Raw genomic sequence first — 16,839 nt, 5'->3', positions numbered from 1 at the left:
TGAGAATATAATAATTTTATTCTTAGTATTACACTACATCTATCCCAACTGATATACGTGTCCTTGCAAAAATGTTGATGACGTCATCGCAATTTTTTTTTAAATTCCCACTACAAAAATGTAATGAGAAAAAAAACACAATAGGCATGCAGTCGTCAAGTTTCCGACAGCGAGGGAAGTACTGTCTAAACTCTTTAGACCAATTTTTTCAAGATGAAGTCAAAGATAACAAAAGGTTAGCACACAGTAAACTTTTGAAGTTAGATCCGTTCATAGACTCAAAAGGTTTATTAAGAGTGGGCGGGCGATTAAAAAACGCACCAATTGCATATGATAATAAATTTCCTATAATTTTGCCTGAACACCATTATGTAACACGATTAATATTAAGAGATACCCATGAACGCGAACTATATTCGGGCAATCAGGCAACCTTATGTGCGGTTCGACAGACATATTGGCCCGTGGGTGGTAGAAACTTGATACGAAAATTAATCCACTCTTGTGTTAAATGCACTCGCGCCAAACCGAAACTTTCTAATCAAAAAAATGGGTAATCGACGAGTTCAGCGTCTGCAACCAGTGAGACCGTTTTATATTTCGGGAGTTGATTACGCGGGTCCGTTTTTGATTGAAGAAGGTAAAACTCGAAAAATTGCACTTTTCATCTGCTTCTCGACTAAGGCTATACATCTTGAGCTAGTCGGAGATTTAACGTCAGATAGTTTCTTAGGTTGTATGAAAAGATTTATTGCGCGTAGGAGTAATGTCGCCGAGATCTTCTCCGACAATGGTACTAATTTCACCGGTGCGGAACAATTAATGTTTGAATCGTTTCGGTCAAATTTATCAGAGCACGTTTCTAACAATAAAACGAAGTTTCATTTTATGCCACCACGATCGCCGCATGTTGGAGGTCTTTGGGAGAGAGCGGTACGAAGCGTAAAACACCATTTACATAGAGTTATGGGCGATGCTTCATTAACTTACGAAGAATTCTATACATTACTAACGGGAATAGAAGCTTGCTTAAATTCGAGACCCATCACTCCTCTTTCCCTCGATCCTCACGACCTGGATGCCGACACCGGGTCACTTTTTAATTGGGGCCCCTTTAATGGCACCCATCGAAGATGACGTCAGAGCAATCCCTCTGACCAGGTTGAGCCGTTGGCAGCGAGTTCAGAACCTACGGCAGCATTTTTGGCACAGATGGCAAAGGAAATATCTTCAACAGCTCCAGCAGCGTCCCAAGGGTCAACAATTCGCTTCACCCAACATCACTCCAGGAAACATGGTTGTCTTAGTGGAAGACAACTTACCACCTTTAAGGTGGAAATTAGGCCGAGTCGTCGATGTTCACCCAGGTCAAGACGGTATTGTGCGAGTTGTTACAGTGAAAACCGCGAGTGGTACGACAAGGCGCTTAGTTAAAAAGGTATGCATATTACCTGCCAGTGAGTGAAACCGGGAGTGAGATACAAGAGTACTCGATTAAAAAGGTGTTGGTGAGTGAATCACTAGCGACGCATATAGAACACGTTTTATAGAATTCGTTAAATGTTTTGTATTCGAATTTATTTTATTTGTTGTTCACATTTCATAGTTTTAGTTTTATATATTTTTGATAACAATGTGTATTTTAATCACATTGTTGTAAGGTCATTTGAGGTTTTGAATTGTGTAAATAGTGGTAGGTTTTCATTATTGCATGATAATTTGAAGTTAATTACTTAATTTTAAGATTTTGTTCTCCTTTGGCTAAACGATCATCTAGGTTTGCTCTTACATCTGTATAGATCTGAATTTGCATAGGTGTACGGTCCGGTGAGATAGAAATGTTAGTAAAATTAGCAGAAGTTTTTAGCTTAGCAGCAGAACGTAAAAAGGGATTAACATCAGTAGCTTGGGGTAGTATCACTTTGATGGGACGTCGAAATTCTTCATTTGTAGGATCAAATTTTCCCAATCTGATAATGTTTTCTGGAGCAATCATACAATCCACGGCTGCAAGGATTTGAGGTACTGTTGTCATATCCAGGTCCAGTTGATCTTTATTTGACCTCACGTTTTTCTCTTTACTGCCATAAATTATAATATTACTTTTACGCTTTTCACACTCAGTAACCTCCTGCACAATTTTTTCAATTTCCATCAGAGGGACAGGAGAATTAACAGTGCCTTGATTGCAAAATGTAGTCTGCAAAGCTTTGATATCATTTTGAAGCTGTACTATAACTGTCTTTAAGCCATTTATATCATCACCCAGCTTAGTACAAGTTTTACATGTCCATGTCAAACCAGATTTTGTATGAATTTTTCTAGCCTCGGCTGCAGATATATTGAGACAGTCAATCTTATAGGTGTTTCCACAAATGCGACAATTTAACAAGCTCATTGTAATTGCAATAAGGAGGTGAAAAAAAACCAGGGATACAATTTCACGCTTGCGGTGAAAGGGAAAAATTAGAGAATTAAAGCAATCCGAAACACAAGTAATCAGAATACTGATTTAAAAAGTGTAAATGCTATGAGCTAACGAACTACTCACCAAAAAATGAAAGAATTCGCAAAAGATAAGCAGTAACACTTTATCAAGAATTTATGCAATTGGTACTTATTGCACAAAGGCACTGATTAATTCACAATACATAATAAATTTTGCACTATCCACTGACATAAGTATCACCTAATTTACTTATGAATTTCGTAAAATCTTAAGGTATTTCACAAAGACGATGTGTACGTGTCCAACACACTTAACTTCGTAATCTTCGTGTAATCTTCGAACTGTTCAGTTACTACAAGAAAATTTTAGTCTTTCTTTAATAAGTTTGATTAAATTTTTGGAGGGTGATTCCATGGCTTTTGCTCATCATCTTTCTGATCTGCACATCTCGCTAAATCTACAATTTTTTTTTGACTCCTAACAAACCAGTTTGACCGTGGCTTCCTGCAACAAATTACAGTAAAATTACGAACGAGACCAACTTGGTGACAGTGTACGCCTCTCAGCATTTAGGGCAAGCTACAAGACAATATCTCATAAATCTAATTTAGGCATCTTGCAGTAGTAAACAGTGAACATAACCCTTGATAACTTTAGTAATCGTGCATCATCCTGGTACGTAACTGCTAAACTTTCGCAGAAGTCACTTTTTGACTCTAGATTCGCATCTTTGTTACTACTTCCCGTTAGATCACAGTTTGAGGTGACGACCCCTCCCCCAACTGCGTTTTCCCTGTCACGTCCTCCAAAACGGCCGAAGGTTCAACAACGAAAATTTGATGATTAACTGTCTGTGTGTAGTACTTACGTTATTACGTGGGAGCTTACGTTTGAGTATTTAATGCAGTATTACTCATTATTACCTATAATTTTACCGGGCATCACAAGCAATTCTGGGGGATCCGACGTCGGGTTGCTGTCACCGACCATTGGCGCTACATTTAGGTCAAAGACGGGGACGGCCAATTTAGACAGAGAGTAACAATTTCGGGATATTGGGGCGATCGGTGACTGCGACTGTGATGTACATGCCACGTCCGAGGTGGATCTGTGCCCCTGGCCTGACCTGACCTGACCCTTTTTTTCTGGCGAATGTAAACTGCATCGGAGAGAGGGACTATTTTAATCCTCACATGTAAACTTCAACGGAACTTTCGCAATGTCCGAAAGAGGCCTATGTAAACTCCAGCGGTATGTAGGTAATATCTGTACTATACTCGATGCGTTTAAAGATTCGTCATTTTTTCTAAAAATATGACGTTGTAGATTTAGTTAGTACTAATATTGCAAAAGTTTCTGTTAGGGTGTCAACATCGAGAATAATTTTATTTGTACTAACAATTTTCTAAATGTTCTTTGTCGGTATCTTCCAAGCAATAAATATTCTGTTTCCGGAACTTTCATACTAAGATATAGTGGAGATTGGCAGAGCTTAAGTAAATAAGTAAGTTATTAATTAAATGTCATTACCTTGAAAATTATGCGGTGAAACTGTATCCTTTACTTCAGTGATTTTTGATGGGTGGGCAAAGCATTATAGGTAGGTTATAACATGTATGAAAAAAATATATATACATATATATAATTAATCATCTTTGCGAGAACGTGTTTTTGTTTAGGTGCTGCATGTCAATCAATATAATATAGCAAATATTTTATGTATATTACATATATATTATTTTAAAAATATTACTTACAATGTCGTTCAGCAAGAACCAACGAGAACGTCGAAGACTCTTTCTAGAAGAGGAAAGAGGAGCAAAAAAAGGTTCAGCACATAAATGGTTTTGTTAGGAGTTTATAGAACTATAAACTCAAATAATTATCCCAACATGTAAAAATTTTGAAATAATAATAATAATAAAGTTTATTAACGGTTTTTACCTTTACATAATATTTGTTAATCTAACACTATAGAACGAACGGACAGTTTAAAAGAGGAAAACTTATTACAGAAGAAATCAACATTGTAGCAAACACTATTACAACTTGCAAGAATTCCATTTAAAGGAGAGAATAGCGCATAAAACTGATTACATGTACCAATATAGAACAACGGAGATTTCCTAATAACGTATTGAGGCACATTAAATTGAATAAGATCTAAAATTCCAGGACAGTCACAAATATTGTTTAAAATTTTATACATAAAACAGATTTTTAAATAGGTTCTGCGATCATTTAATTTACTTAACCCTAAATAAGTCATTGACATGTCAGGAGATTTACAGATATTGAGAGGAAGACGATGAGATATATACTTGACAAATTTAATTTGAACTAACTCAAGTCTATCAACATACAGGGTGACTGCGAAATAAGTGCAAATATTTTAACCACGGCATCCCTCACCCTAGTAGAGCCGAAATATAGAAAAAACAAATTAAAAATCGAATGGGGCAAAACCCCCATGAACCACCCTCAATACGAAGGCACTGAGCCACCTTGTAAACAGAGTTGGAAACACGTTCGAATAAAAACGACCTAAACACTTTCAGTTTCAATTAAAAGTAAAACCGACTTTTTGCTGCTTATCATTCGTTCATTCATTTACTCATTCATCATCGTTAAAGGTCAATGTGAAAGTTTTTTGGTAATTTTGATTCTGATGGATGTTTGGTCCTTGTCACAACGATTTTAGATTGTTTATTGGAACAGAAATAAGAGCAACTTAGAATGCTACTACCTTTTTACAAGAAATGTTGAAAATGTTGTCCTTGACTATACAGGCGTCAGAGCGTTGCAAGAGGTGTGTTGATAGGTAAAAACCACTTTCACTCGTTGAAGCTCTTCGATAATTTCTGGACACTGTTGATTTCCACAAACGAACTGTTTCATCGAACCGATACACATTTATCGAAAACCGTCTCTTGCAATCGTATTTGTGGACGAGCATGTGGAGTTTGATCGGACAAAAAGTGAGTTACACAACGTGGACAATCAGCGGGCTCCAAACCCTTTACTTTGTCAACATGGTATGGATGTGGCCGTATTCTCTTAATGTAGGATGCACTACAAGCTGTGAAAATCCAACTTCTTCTTTCTGTCCTATCACGGCCACGATCGTGAGTTTGAAGTTGAAGGTACCATGATCTCGGAGTTGCTGTACCACTGATGCAAATGTTCGCCCACACCAATTACCATATCGACACAATCTGCATGGGAAAACTCCACCATAAACCGATTTCACCGACCGCTCGATGCTAACTGGCCCTTCTCGTGTTTTTCACGTTGGGATTAAAAAAGTGCCTGATAAAGTCACTTTTTTGGTTTTTAATCCGACTCGCTCTATTCCATTCATTGTAGTAATTATGTAGGTCACAAAATAGTCCAGCGGCGCGTACAACAATTTACATTTAATTTCAAATATTTTTTTCTAGACACTGCTACTACTTAGGACCGTGAATTTTACCCAGTGACATAATCATATTGTGAGCTATTCCCCATTTTTTTTTGCATGTATTTCGCAATCACCTTGTATGTTTTGTAATAGGGAGCCCACACTACGCATCCATACTCTAGAATGGAGCGTACATATGTAGTATACAAAATTACCAAAGTACGTAAGTTATTAAAATCTTTGCAGTACCTTTTAATGCATCTTAGCATTCTGTTTGCTCTAGCTACTATGTGCTCATGATGGGATTTAAAAGAAAGCTTGTTATCCAAAAATATACCCAGGTCCTTGATCAAATATGACACTTTAAGAATTTTCCCATTAAGTAAATAAGCAGGAGTCGACGGTGATTGTTTTCTACTGAAATTTATTACATGACATTTGTCATGGTTTAAAACCATGATATTATTGTCGCACCAGTCAGATAGTGTGACTAGATCCCTTTGTAGACGTGCAGTATCATTGGAGTTTTTGATGATTGCATATATTTTCAAATCATCCGCGAATAAGCTAAAATCACACAACAAATTGTTACCAATATCATTGACATATATCGAAAACAGCAAAGGGCCTAATATCGAGCCCTGAGGAACCTGTAACGGATTTTTATTTAATTTTGAATTGAATTGCATTGGAAGTGGTGACGCATATATCACGCGTAGTGTTGGTGTGAGCTACGGGAAAAAACGGGGAGAAAAAGGGAGATAAGAACGGGAGAGATAGCGGGGCAGGAGCGAGTGAGGAGCTCGGGAGGAAGAGAATCAAGTTCAGGGGCTTTTCAAGGAAGATTTTCGGGAAGAGACGGGACCTGAGAACCGAAGGAAGAGTCAGGAGCCTCCGCCGCCTACGCTGAGGAGAGAAGAGGTGCCCTTCCGCATATTTTAACAGTGATTGGCTTATCGTATGTAATACCTTTAATAATATAATTAGTCGTAAACGTAGTTTTATTGGGCTCGGGTTGAAACCCACTTCGTGAGGTAACAATAAAGTAGCATTTATTTGAAATCCGATAAGTAGGTTACATAAATTTTGGCGCCCAACGTGGGGCCCGATGGTAAGCGCTTTCCCCCACTTAGTTTTCCGGCCTACACCGTGGGCAGTTAGGGTGGATGACACCTACTTTTCCACAGCCAGCACAAGTAGGTTTTTTCGGGGTTTTATTAGGACATTCACGCCGAAAATGACCCGGTTTCCGACATGCATAACATGTCAATTCACTTTTTTGGTGTGGAGAAGGGAATCAAGTTGAGGGGCTTTTCAAGGAAGATTTTCGGGAAGAGACGGGACCTGAGAACCGAAGGAAGAGTCAGGAGCCTCCGCCGCCTACGCAGAGGAGAGAAGAGGTGCCCTTCCGCATATTTTAACAATCAGACGTGCTTGAACAACAAACTTTTAACGAATGTATATTAAACACGAAACAGTTAATTGTGAAAACTGAACAGATAAAAATGAGTAATAATTGGACACAAAATAGGCTTAGCTGTCAGTAAAAGAAGGCCGTCGTCGGTGACGCAGTATCACAGCTTGGCTTCGAAAATAAGATGGTTGCCTATGGAGTGGATACTTACTTCAATATTTCATTTAAAATTTGCAGTCTCTTTATTTTTTGTTGTTCTGCTTCATTCCAAGATTCCATGTTTGTGAGTATCGGAATTTTGTTTTTAAATTCCACTGGAGGATGTGCTAAGCTGTTTCTTTTATTAATGAAATATCGTAAATCGTTGCTTATACTTGTTACATTAAGGTTTCGCAAAGCGAGTTTACTCTTGAGTTTCTCCCACCTTCTTAAAGACTCACAATTCATTTTTATTTTTTTCTTTCCCTGCACACAGTCCTCAATCTCAGAAACATTCTTAAACTTCACAGGTTCTTTTTGGAATACCTCTTGAACGATCGATTTTTTTAGATAGTTCGCAATTTCCCCCATTTCTAAGATCGATAATCTTGAGCTTAATTCTTTTTGTGCTTTTATTCTCGCCTCTGTTTCTTTGATTAGCTGTACGCTTGCTTCTTTTTGTGCTTTTATTCTCGCCTCTGTTTCTTTGGTTAGCTGTACGCTTGCTTCTTTGGTTAGCTGTGCGAGTTTGCTTACCCTTTACCTAAAGTCGATTACATCTTAAACATGTTAACTGGAGCACGGTATCTATCAAAAATTGATCTTAAGTCCGCTTTTTGGCAAATTCCCTTAGAGGATACGTCCTGCGAAAAGACTGCCTTTGTTGTTCCCTCTCGAGGGCTTTATGAATTCGTGGTGCTACCGTTTGGTCTGTCGAATGCTCCTCAGACTTTGCAACGTCTAATGGACCAAGTGTTAGGTCCTTCGTTGGAACCATATGTGTTTGTTTTTTTGGATGACATTGTTATCTCGACACCAACGTTTGAACAACATCTTCAAGTGCTTAGGGAGGTTTACCAACGCTTGAAAAAAGCCAACTTAACCATCAATGCAGAGAAGTGTGAGTACTGCCTACCATCTTTAAAGTACCTTGGTTTTGTTGTGGATAAATCAGGTTTGCATACAGATCCAGAAAAAGTCGCCGCCATGGCGGAATTTCCTAAACCCCAAACAGTCACAGAAATGAAACGATTTCTTGGGCTCTGCGGCTGGTACAGGCGCTTTATTCCGAAATTTTCAGATTTCACCTCTCCTTTAACAGCTCTTCTCCTGGGCAAGCGAAAAAGAAATAGGTTGGTGTGGACGCAGGAAGCGGATAATTGTTTCCACCAACTCAAAAATGCCTTGATAAACGCTCCTTTGTTGGTAAGCCCAGATTTTTCTAAACCCTTTACCATCCAGAGTGATGCTTCGGATGTGGGAGTGGCAGCGGTTCTAACACAACCAGATAGCAAAGGAGGTGAGGTAGTGATAGCTTACGCTAGTCGCACTCTTTCGCCGGCTGAGAAAAAATATTCGGTAACCGAAAGAGAATGCCTGGCAGTTCTATTCGGGATAGATAAATTCAGGCCGTATATTGAGGGGGCAAAATTCACTGTAGTAACTGATCATCACAGTCTCCTGTGGCTTAACAACTTAAAGGATCCCAGTGGTAGATTGGCAAGGTGGGCAGTGAAGCTGCAACAATTTGAGTTTGTTTTAGAACACCGAAAGGGTTTTATGAACGTGGTGCCGGATGCCTTAAGTCGAGCGCCACTGCCAGAGGTTGCTGTAATTCAGGTGAGGCCGGCAAACACAGATAAGTGGTACCATAGCATGCTTAAAAGTCTTGAGGAACGTCCAAACGATTATCCGGATTATTTAGTTAAGGATGGTGTCCTATATAAACATGCGAGGCCTCGGTATCGAGTCCCAAATGTCCTTCCAAGTTGGCGAATGGTAGTACCCAAATCACAACGGCTGGAAGTGCTTCGTGAAAGCCACGACTCTCCTCTAGCAGCTCACCTTGGATCATATAAAACTCTGGAACGGATACAAGAACTCTATTTTTGGCCTGGCATGCAAACTGATGTTAAACGATATGTCTCTCGATGTTCAACTTGTTCAGCTCAAAAGGCAACTAATGTAGCTGCTCCCGGATTGATGGGTTCTTCTAAGAAGGCTACTTTCCCATGGCAATTGATTTCAATGGATATTTTAGGTCCTCTTCCTCGTAGTATGCAGGGGCATTGTTATATTTTAATGGTCTGTGATTGGTTCAGCAAGTTCATTTTATTACATCCTCTTCGTAAGGCAAATTCCAAGTCAATTATCAAATTTGTAGAAGAAAACGTCTTCTTGATGTTTGGTGTCCCTCAAATCATCACCTGCGACAATGGTACTCAATTTGTTTCGCGTGATTTTCAGAAGCTAGCGGATTTGTACAAATGTAAGATTTGGTATAACGCAAAATACCATCCCCAAACAAACAGCGTAGAACGAGTGAACAGAGTAGCCGGGGCTGCTATTCGTTCCTACATTAAGGATAATAATCATCGGTATTGGGACGTCCATTTACCAAAAATTGGGTTTGCGCTTCGAACGGCCATTCATGAAGCCACCGGATTATCTCCTACGTATATAAATTTTGGTCGGTACGTACCAATTTCAGGAGATTTTTATGACAGGAACAGCGACCCATCGAAAGTTGATTTAACGAACCCTGACCGGAGCCAATATTTTGAAAATTTGGAGGGCTTGTCTGAAATCTACAAGACAGTGCGTCAAAAACTAACGGCCGCGTATAAAAGAAATTCTCACACGTATAATTTACGACGCCGTCCTGCTGATTCCTATCAAGTAGGTGACCGGGTGTGGAAACGCAATTATGTACTTTCAGACGCATCAAAGCACTTTTCCAGTAAACTGGCTCCAAAATATGTTCCATGTATCGTCACCAAGGTTATCTCTCGTCTCGTATATAGATTAGCGGAGGCTGAGAGTCATCAAAACCTAGGAAACTGGCACGTTAAAGATCTTAAGCCGTTTCGGGGTGATGATCGTGGAGACAGTAGTACCGACGAATGATTTTTTTTAAGTCTATGTGCCTGAGAGAGAGAATATGACGTATGAGTGATCTCGTGTATGTGGTATGAATGTGGTGAGTGGATGAGTAGGTTTTTTTCCGACTAAGGACAATTTATTTTTTTTCCCAATTACGACGTGTGCACACAATAAAACCCTGATTTTGACAATTTCTTCTCGATTCTGACATTTACTTCCAGATTTTGACATTTTATTCTCGATTTTGACATTTAACTTTAACCCTTCGTCGATTAGCAGTCAGAGGTTTCATGTTCTCCCGATGGAGGATGTTTTTGTTCGTGACTCTCTGAATCTGCAAATTCTTGGATTCGAATTCCTACTCAAAGAGACTTTTCCTGTTTCACGAAAATGGCTCTCAAAATTCTTTTGGTGTTTACTCCTAAGAAAATTCTGGAGTATGACTGGAATCTTTTTTTATTTACAATTTCTTTCCTTTTTCTTAGGTGGGATACATCTTATGGAAAAAATTTTAATTATGTTTAATTTAAATTTTTTTGTTATCATAGGGGGGTGTGTAACGGATTTTTATTTAATTTTGAATTGAATTGCATTGGAAGTGGTGGCGCATCTATCACGCGTAGTGTTGGTGTGAGCTACGGGAAAAAACGGGGAGAAAAAGGGAGATAAGAACGGGAGAGATAGCGGGGCAGGAGCGAGTGAGGAGCTCGGGAGGAAGAGAATCAAGTTCAGGGGCTTTTCAAGGAAGATTTTCGGGAAGAGACGGGACCTGAGAACCGAAGGAAGAGTCAGGAGCCTCCGCCGCCTACGCTGAGGAGAGAAGAGGTGCCCTTCCGCATATTTTAACAGTGATTGGCTTATCGTATGTAATACCTTTAATAATATAATTAGTCGTAAACGTAGTTTTATTGGGCTCGGGTTGAAACCCACTTCGTGAGGTAACAATAAAGTAGCATTTATTTGAAATCCGGTAAGTAGGTTACAAACCCCTGACGGTACACGCCGACTATCTGAAAGGCAACGATTTAATTTGACTTGTTGTACTCGACCTGTTAAGTAACTCCTAAACCATCTAACAAAGAACCTTTAATTCCATATGCGGATAATTTCTCAATTAGTATACCATGATGGACCTTGTCAAAGGCTTTGCTGAAATCTGTATAGACGGCGTGCACTTCGAGGCCCTTAGACATAGCCATGATTATTTTATTAGTAAAAAATAACATGACGAGAAAACGTTAAATTTGTACCTTTGAGATAAGCTACTTTTAGAAAAAGAAGCAATTTGGAAAATTATTGTAAAAGCAAAACTAAAAATGCCAAATGAAACAAAAAATAAATTCTCAAAATAATCGTTCTGATTGGTTTTGGAAAGACCACTAATTACCAAAGACTCCTCCAAAAACTTTTTAAATCGAATCTACTTTAAGAGAAATTTGCGATTCATCTTGTCCCCGAAATGTATGTTTTTGTGTAGCCAAGAAAATTATCATATCGAATAAACGCCGAATTTACCTAAGAGAATTTTCTATAGTTTCACTTCGTTTTCCAAGTAATTTTCGTTTATTCAGATTGGTCATATTATTGTAAAGCAGTAGCGATATATTTTATATCGTTCTTGTTGTGGAATTCTGAAGTGTTCGTAATTTAATTATATGTTAAATAACAGACAATTCCAACAGTTTTGCTTGTTGTTTCACTACCGATCAGCCAATAGGTAATATTTATTGTTCGAATTTTGATTCAAGCATTTAATACTGCCACGAGAGTTTGTGATGACTAATTGTTTCATTTTGAGACATGATCTTAATTTATAAACAAATAATTCATAAACATCAAGTTCCATGCTACTGAATTTATTTATTAAAAGCAAAAACTCAATGTCTTTAATACCTTCTTTACCACCTCTCTAATATTATTTGCACAGCTTACAGTCGGACTTGCTATTAAAAAAAAATTGCTAAAAATTATCTACTTTGGTATCCGCCTAACCGTTTGGTAATTTGAATAAGCTACATTTTATAATTAAATGCACTATCCAGAATGCAGTTTCTGATCTGACTGAATTCAATTGAGTCGTGTCCTCGTGTCTCCGACGAGGGCGAACCATGCCGAGTGCTTCCGATTTTCAGGGTGGACCTAGACCGAAATGCATCATAACAAACCTGTGCGGACTGTCTGAATTAAATTATAAATTAAGCGCATATTTAACTTTCGTTGACTCTGCTACAGTTAACAAAGCATTCACTGTATGAAACAAAAATGCATATGTAATAATAAAAAAATACACATGTCACATACGTCCTGCAATAATAAACGTATTACTTATTCTCATCATTGGTTATTCGGATTTTTAAATTTATAATTCATTATAAAGTTTACACGGTGTTATAATACAAGAAAGAATATGGTTATTACAAGTTTTCATTTGATATGAAAAAGTATTTATTAATTATTATGGTGTTGCTCTTTTCTATAACAATAGTACACAAAATAAAAGCCAATGGGCATTGATCACATACCCGGGTTTTTATGAGGGGTTGTATTTCTTGTCTTAGTACCCCATTATGCCATTGGTTTAATTTAATAATGCAGACATCTACATTCCCCGAATGCTTGAAAATTGCAAGAGTATACGCGAAACATAAGTCGGGATCCAAATCAAATATAAAAAATTAACGGCCGGTTTCCAACCTATTTAAAATTATATTGTCTAATAATGTTTATAGTCATATTATGCCTGCCATCTCAAATTCTCAGGATAGTTTTATGAAAGGCAGATGTACCTGTACTAATTTAGCTGAATTTACACAATTGGTGTCCAATATCTTGAATCTAAAGAAACAAGTTGATGTGATACGCACGTATCTTTCAAAAACCTTCGACACGGTGTGGTGAACCGGAATTTCAACCCTTAAAACAGTCCTACTGTAGCACATAGTATTTGTCCATAACGATTCTACCCTTCATTATCATGGGAACCAAAAGTCCGAACTTCCCAGTATTGTCAATTAATATCATCTTCAAGGCAAACGATCGCTTCTCACGGCCCCACATAGTCACACTTCCTTCCAGGAATATTCGCCAAAATGCATTCCATGCCCAAATATGGAGAACAACTTCGCGCCCAATCAAATCACTCCAATTGCAATTAATATACAAAGTTGCATGGGAAACCTGGGGTCAAAGCAAACACTTCCGATCAAGGCCAATAAGTCTGACGAATGCGTTATCATTCTGGGTGGTCCGATGCCAATTAATTATGGGAAATGCATTTTTACAAACACTCGCCGCCGTTTCCGGCGACAAAATTGCGAGAAATGCATTTTTTTGTTACATCTTCTTCGCTATTCTCACGCTTGAAAACCCTATAAAAACGTCTCGATTAGAAATAAAATTCAGTTCGATTCCGATTCAGTCTGGCGTGTGGATGGGACTGCTTCCTAGTCTAATCGTGATACCCAACTTTCGGCCGCTGTGCTAGTGGCAAGTGCGAAAGTGCATCCTCCAAGCCAACTTTCTTCAGCTGTTGCAGTGGCGCTTCGTCGCTTCCGATCTTCCACCGAGCCGCTAACTCCACGACATGTAAGTCCCACTGACCTAGTTACGGCATGCCCTATTCTGTCCTTGCGGAGACCGGGTTATCGGTCATATTATCGGCATCTCAGAGTGATTTTAATACATCATCAGGATGAATCTCGCTCATCAAGTGATTGACTCCCCTTATCAAACCAGATTCTTTCGACTGTATTCGGGACCCCCGTGCCGTATCAGAGGAGTTTGCCCTATAGGGCACTGCCCACGTTTTTATCTCATCTACGCGTTCAATCCCGTGAACCAGCACTCCTCCGCCGTCAAGGAATACGTCCCCAACACTGGGAGCCCTATCCCTTAGGAAGGGTTGTAATTATATCACTTACCCCCCCCCCCCCCCAAATCTCGAGCCATGACCTAGGAAAGCGCCAACAACCCTCTAATTCTCATATATATTATAGTTTTAATAATACTTTAAAAAGGGAACATTTCACAACCCTGCCCGTTTCTTCTAACTTAGTTTAATGTTTATGTTTACTGCCCTTTTATTATTCTTTCTAATCATGCGCAATATTTTCTTAGTCTTAATCACGAATAAGATGTACGAGCCCTAATCTTGTTCCGTCTCGTTTACTCGTTTAAACTGTAGCATTTGTTTATAAATAGATTATCTATGGAGCGAACCGTTTCGCGTTTAACTTACCCTTCTCACATCCCGAAACGGCCCTCACGGGCCAGGACCTAAGGGGCACCATTTTGTGACGCCCACCGGCCATAAAAACTCGGACATCAAAAGTTGGACATTAAATATTGAAATAAATTATAGAAAATAGCCGGCAGGGCCACCACAAAATTTGGCGCTGCGAACAGGATCCAAATCTTTCAAAATTTCGGGAATAGGATTAAAATCTTTCGAAATTTCGGGAATAGGATCCAAATCTTTCAAAAATTTCGGGGACAGGATCAAAATCTTTCTAAATTTCGGGGACAGGATCAAAATCTTTCAAAATTTCGGGGACAGGATCAAAATCTTTCTAAATTTCGGGAAAAGGATCAAAAAAAAAATTTCTAAATTTCGGACAGGATCAAAAATTTTTATTTCGGGGACAGGATCAAAATTTTTCTAAATTTCGGAAAAAAAACGATCATTTCTTTTAAATTATGGGGGCAGGATCTCTTTTTTTTTTTAATTTTGGACACAGGATACACAAAAAAAATCGGGAAAAAAAATTATTTTAAATTCTAAAAATTAAGAAATTTTTTTCAAACCCAGAACAAAATGCAAAATTTTGTAAACAAAAAGGCGGATAGCGGAAAATTCAAAAGAAGGAAATTTTTTTTTGAAACGCCAATCAGGCTCACATTTCCACAATTCGGTAAAAATAAATTAGAAAAATTTCGGGACGAAAGATCGGCATTTTTAGACCTTCGCGTTAGAGAAACAACAAAATTCCAAAAAAAAAAACAGTAATCAGTGAAATTTACGAAATTCTGTCATTCGCAGGAAAAACGGTCAAAATTGTGTTATTCTAAACAGTCAAAATCCATCCAACCATAAAATGCATTAACCCATACTGCAAAAGCTTCAATAGGAATGCACTTATCTTATCGCGAGGCTATTAACCTGAATCAATTGTCTTGCGCGATATCCAAGCGCTCTAATCATAATTACAGCCGGCGCGCTTCGAGAAAGACACGATCTTTCATTTCTTATTTAGAAGATGGGAACAATATTATCCCTAATTATCCACAATCTCGGCTCCAAAATTTAGTAAACCTGTGCTTAAGAAGGTGAGCATTTTTCCAAATTTAGGCAGACAATTTGAAAAACCAATATCTCACTAAAAACTTAACGTAAAAAATAAAATAAATAAAATAAAATTTTAATTATCACATAATCTATAAAATATGTCATTGGTTAATTTTACACTAACATTGATTACTCGTCAAAATTAGGAGAAAAATTTAAAATATAAACGGAAATTACAAAGTCCGTCCGAAATTGAAACAAAAGATTCAGAAATAATTCTCGGCATTATTTTGGACACATGGCAATACCTAAAATTCAGGACGAAGATTGGAAGTTGCTGTTCTATTTCTGATTACAATTTTCAAAAAAAAAATTGGTATAATTCTCCCTGTCTTCCTGGGAGGTTTTTATCAAGAAACACAAATAAAGAAGCTTGTCATCGCTACAATTTCCCCATTACCTGCCAAAAATAAAAACATTGTAATTTAAACGAACAAAAATTTGTGAAACTACATGTAACAGGACAAAATATTCTCTAAATTTTAAACCTCGCATTTGGCATAATTGGTAATTTCTGTGAATGAACAAACTCTAATAATAACCGCCTTAAAACGAAAGGAAAAAAAAAATGCAAAAGATAATCCAACACCGTTAAAACCATCACGATTTTGCGGTAACTACATCACATCCAGCGGAATAGATTCAGGTCAATTTCAGACATAATTTAGCACAAATTACTGAAAACTCTTGTCGAACCATTTTCGTCTGTACAGCCGGCCAGCGGGATGACTAATAAAAATTATTATTGAATTCATTGTTCTTAGACCGGATACGCGATAACTGGTCGCCGATGCACTCCGCTAATTATTATTACACACGTGTGGGCGTAATCTGATAAAACAGTCAACGTCAGCAAGTGGAGAAATTGGTCGCTGCTCAACATGTACAAATTAAAAATTGCAACAACAAAGGACGTACGAAGGTCGTTGAGATGTTAATAAATTCCAGAAATTTTAATTGAAAAAAAAAATGCCTAACAAAAATTATTTTTAGAAAACTCACTAAGAAATTCCACATTAAAATTACCACAAACAATTAAGTCTTCGAAAACGTTTCACTTTAGAATTAAAACACTTTTTCTCAATAGCATATTTTGTATCAGTTCCTACAATAAATTGTCCTTAATAAATGTTTAAACAACAATCGCCAAA

The 16,839-nt window shown here is 37.9% G+C and overlaps 1 protein-coding gene across 1 annotated transcript; it reads left to right on the top strand.

The window, feature by feature from the left end:
- The first annotated feature begins 549 nt into the window (after window positions 1-549).
- Window positions 550-1,550, top strand: LOC135143809 (uncharacterized). The gene is made up of 3 exons (XM_064075748.1): window positions 550-1,091; window positions 1,162-1,412; window positions 1,459-1,550. The coding sequence occupies exons 1-3, from the start codon at window positions 550-552 to the stop codon at window positions 1,548-1,550; spliced, it is 885 nt and encodes a 294-aa protein (XP_063931818.1).
- Window positions 1,551-16,839: the final 15,289 nt, after the last annotated feature.

Source organism: Zophobas morio, unplaced genomic scaffold, assembly GCF_036711695.1.
Source record: "Zophobas morio isolate AGI-343-1 ecotype UQ-CSIRO unplaced genomic scaffold, CSIRO_AGI_Zmor_V1 ptg000076l, whole genome shotgun sequence".
Classification (NCBI taxonomy): Eukaryota; Metazoa; Arthropoda; class Insecta; order Coleoptera; family Tenebrionidae; genus Zophobas; species Zophobas morio.
Note: the sequence above shows the minus strand (reverse complement) of the source record. Positions and strands in the feature narration are given on the sequence as shown.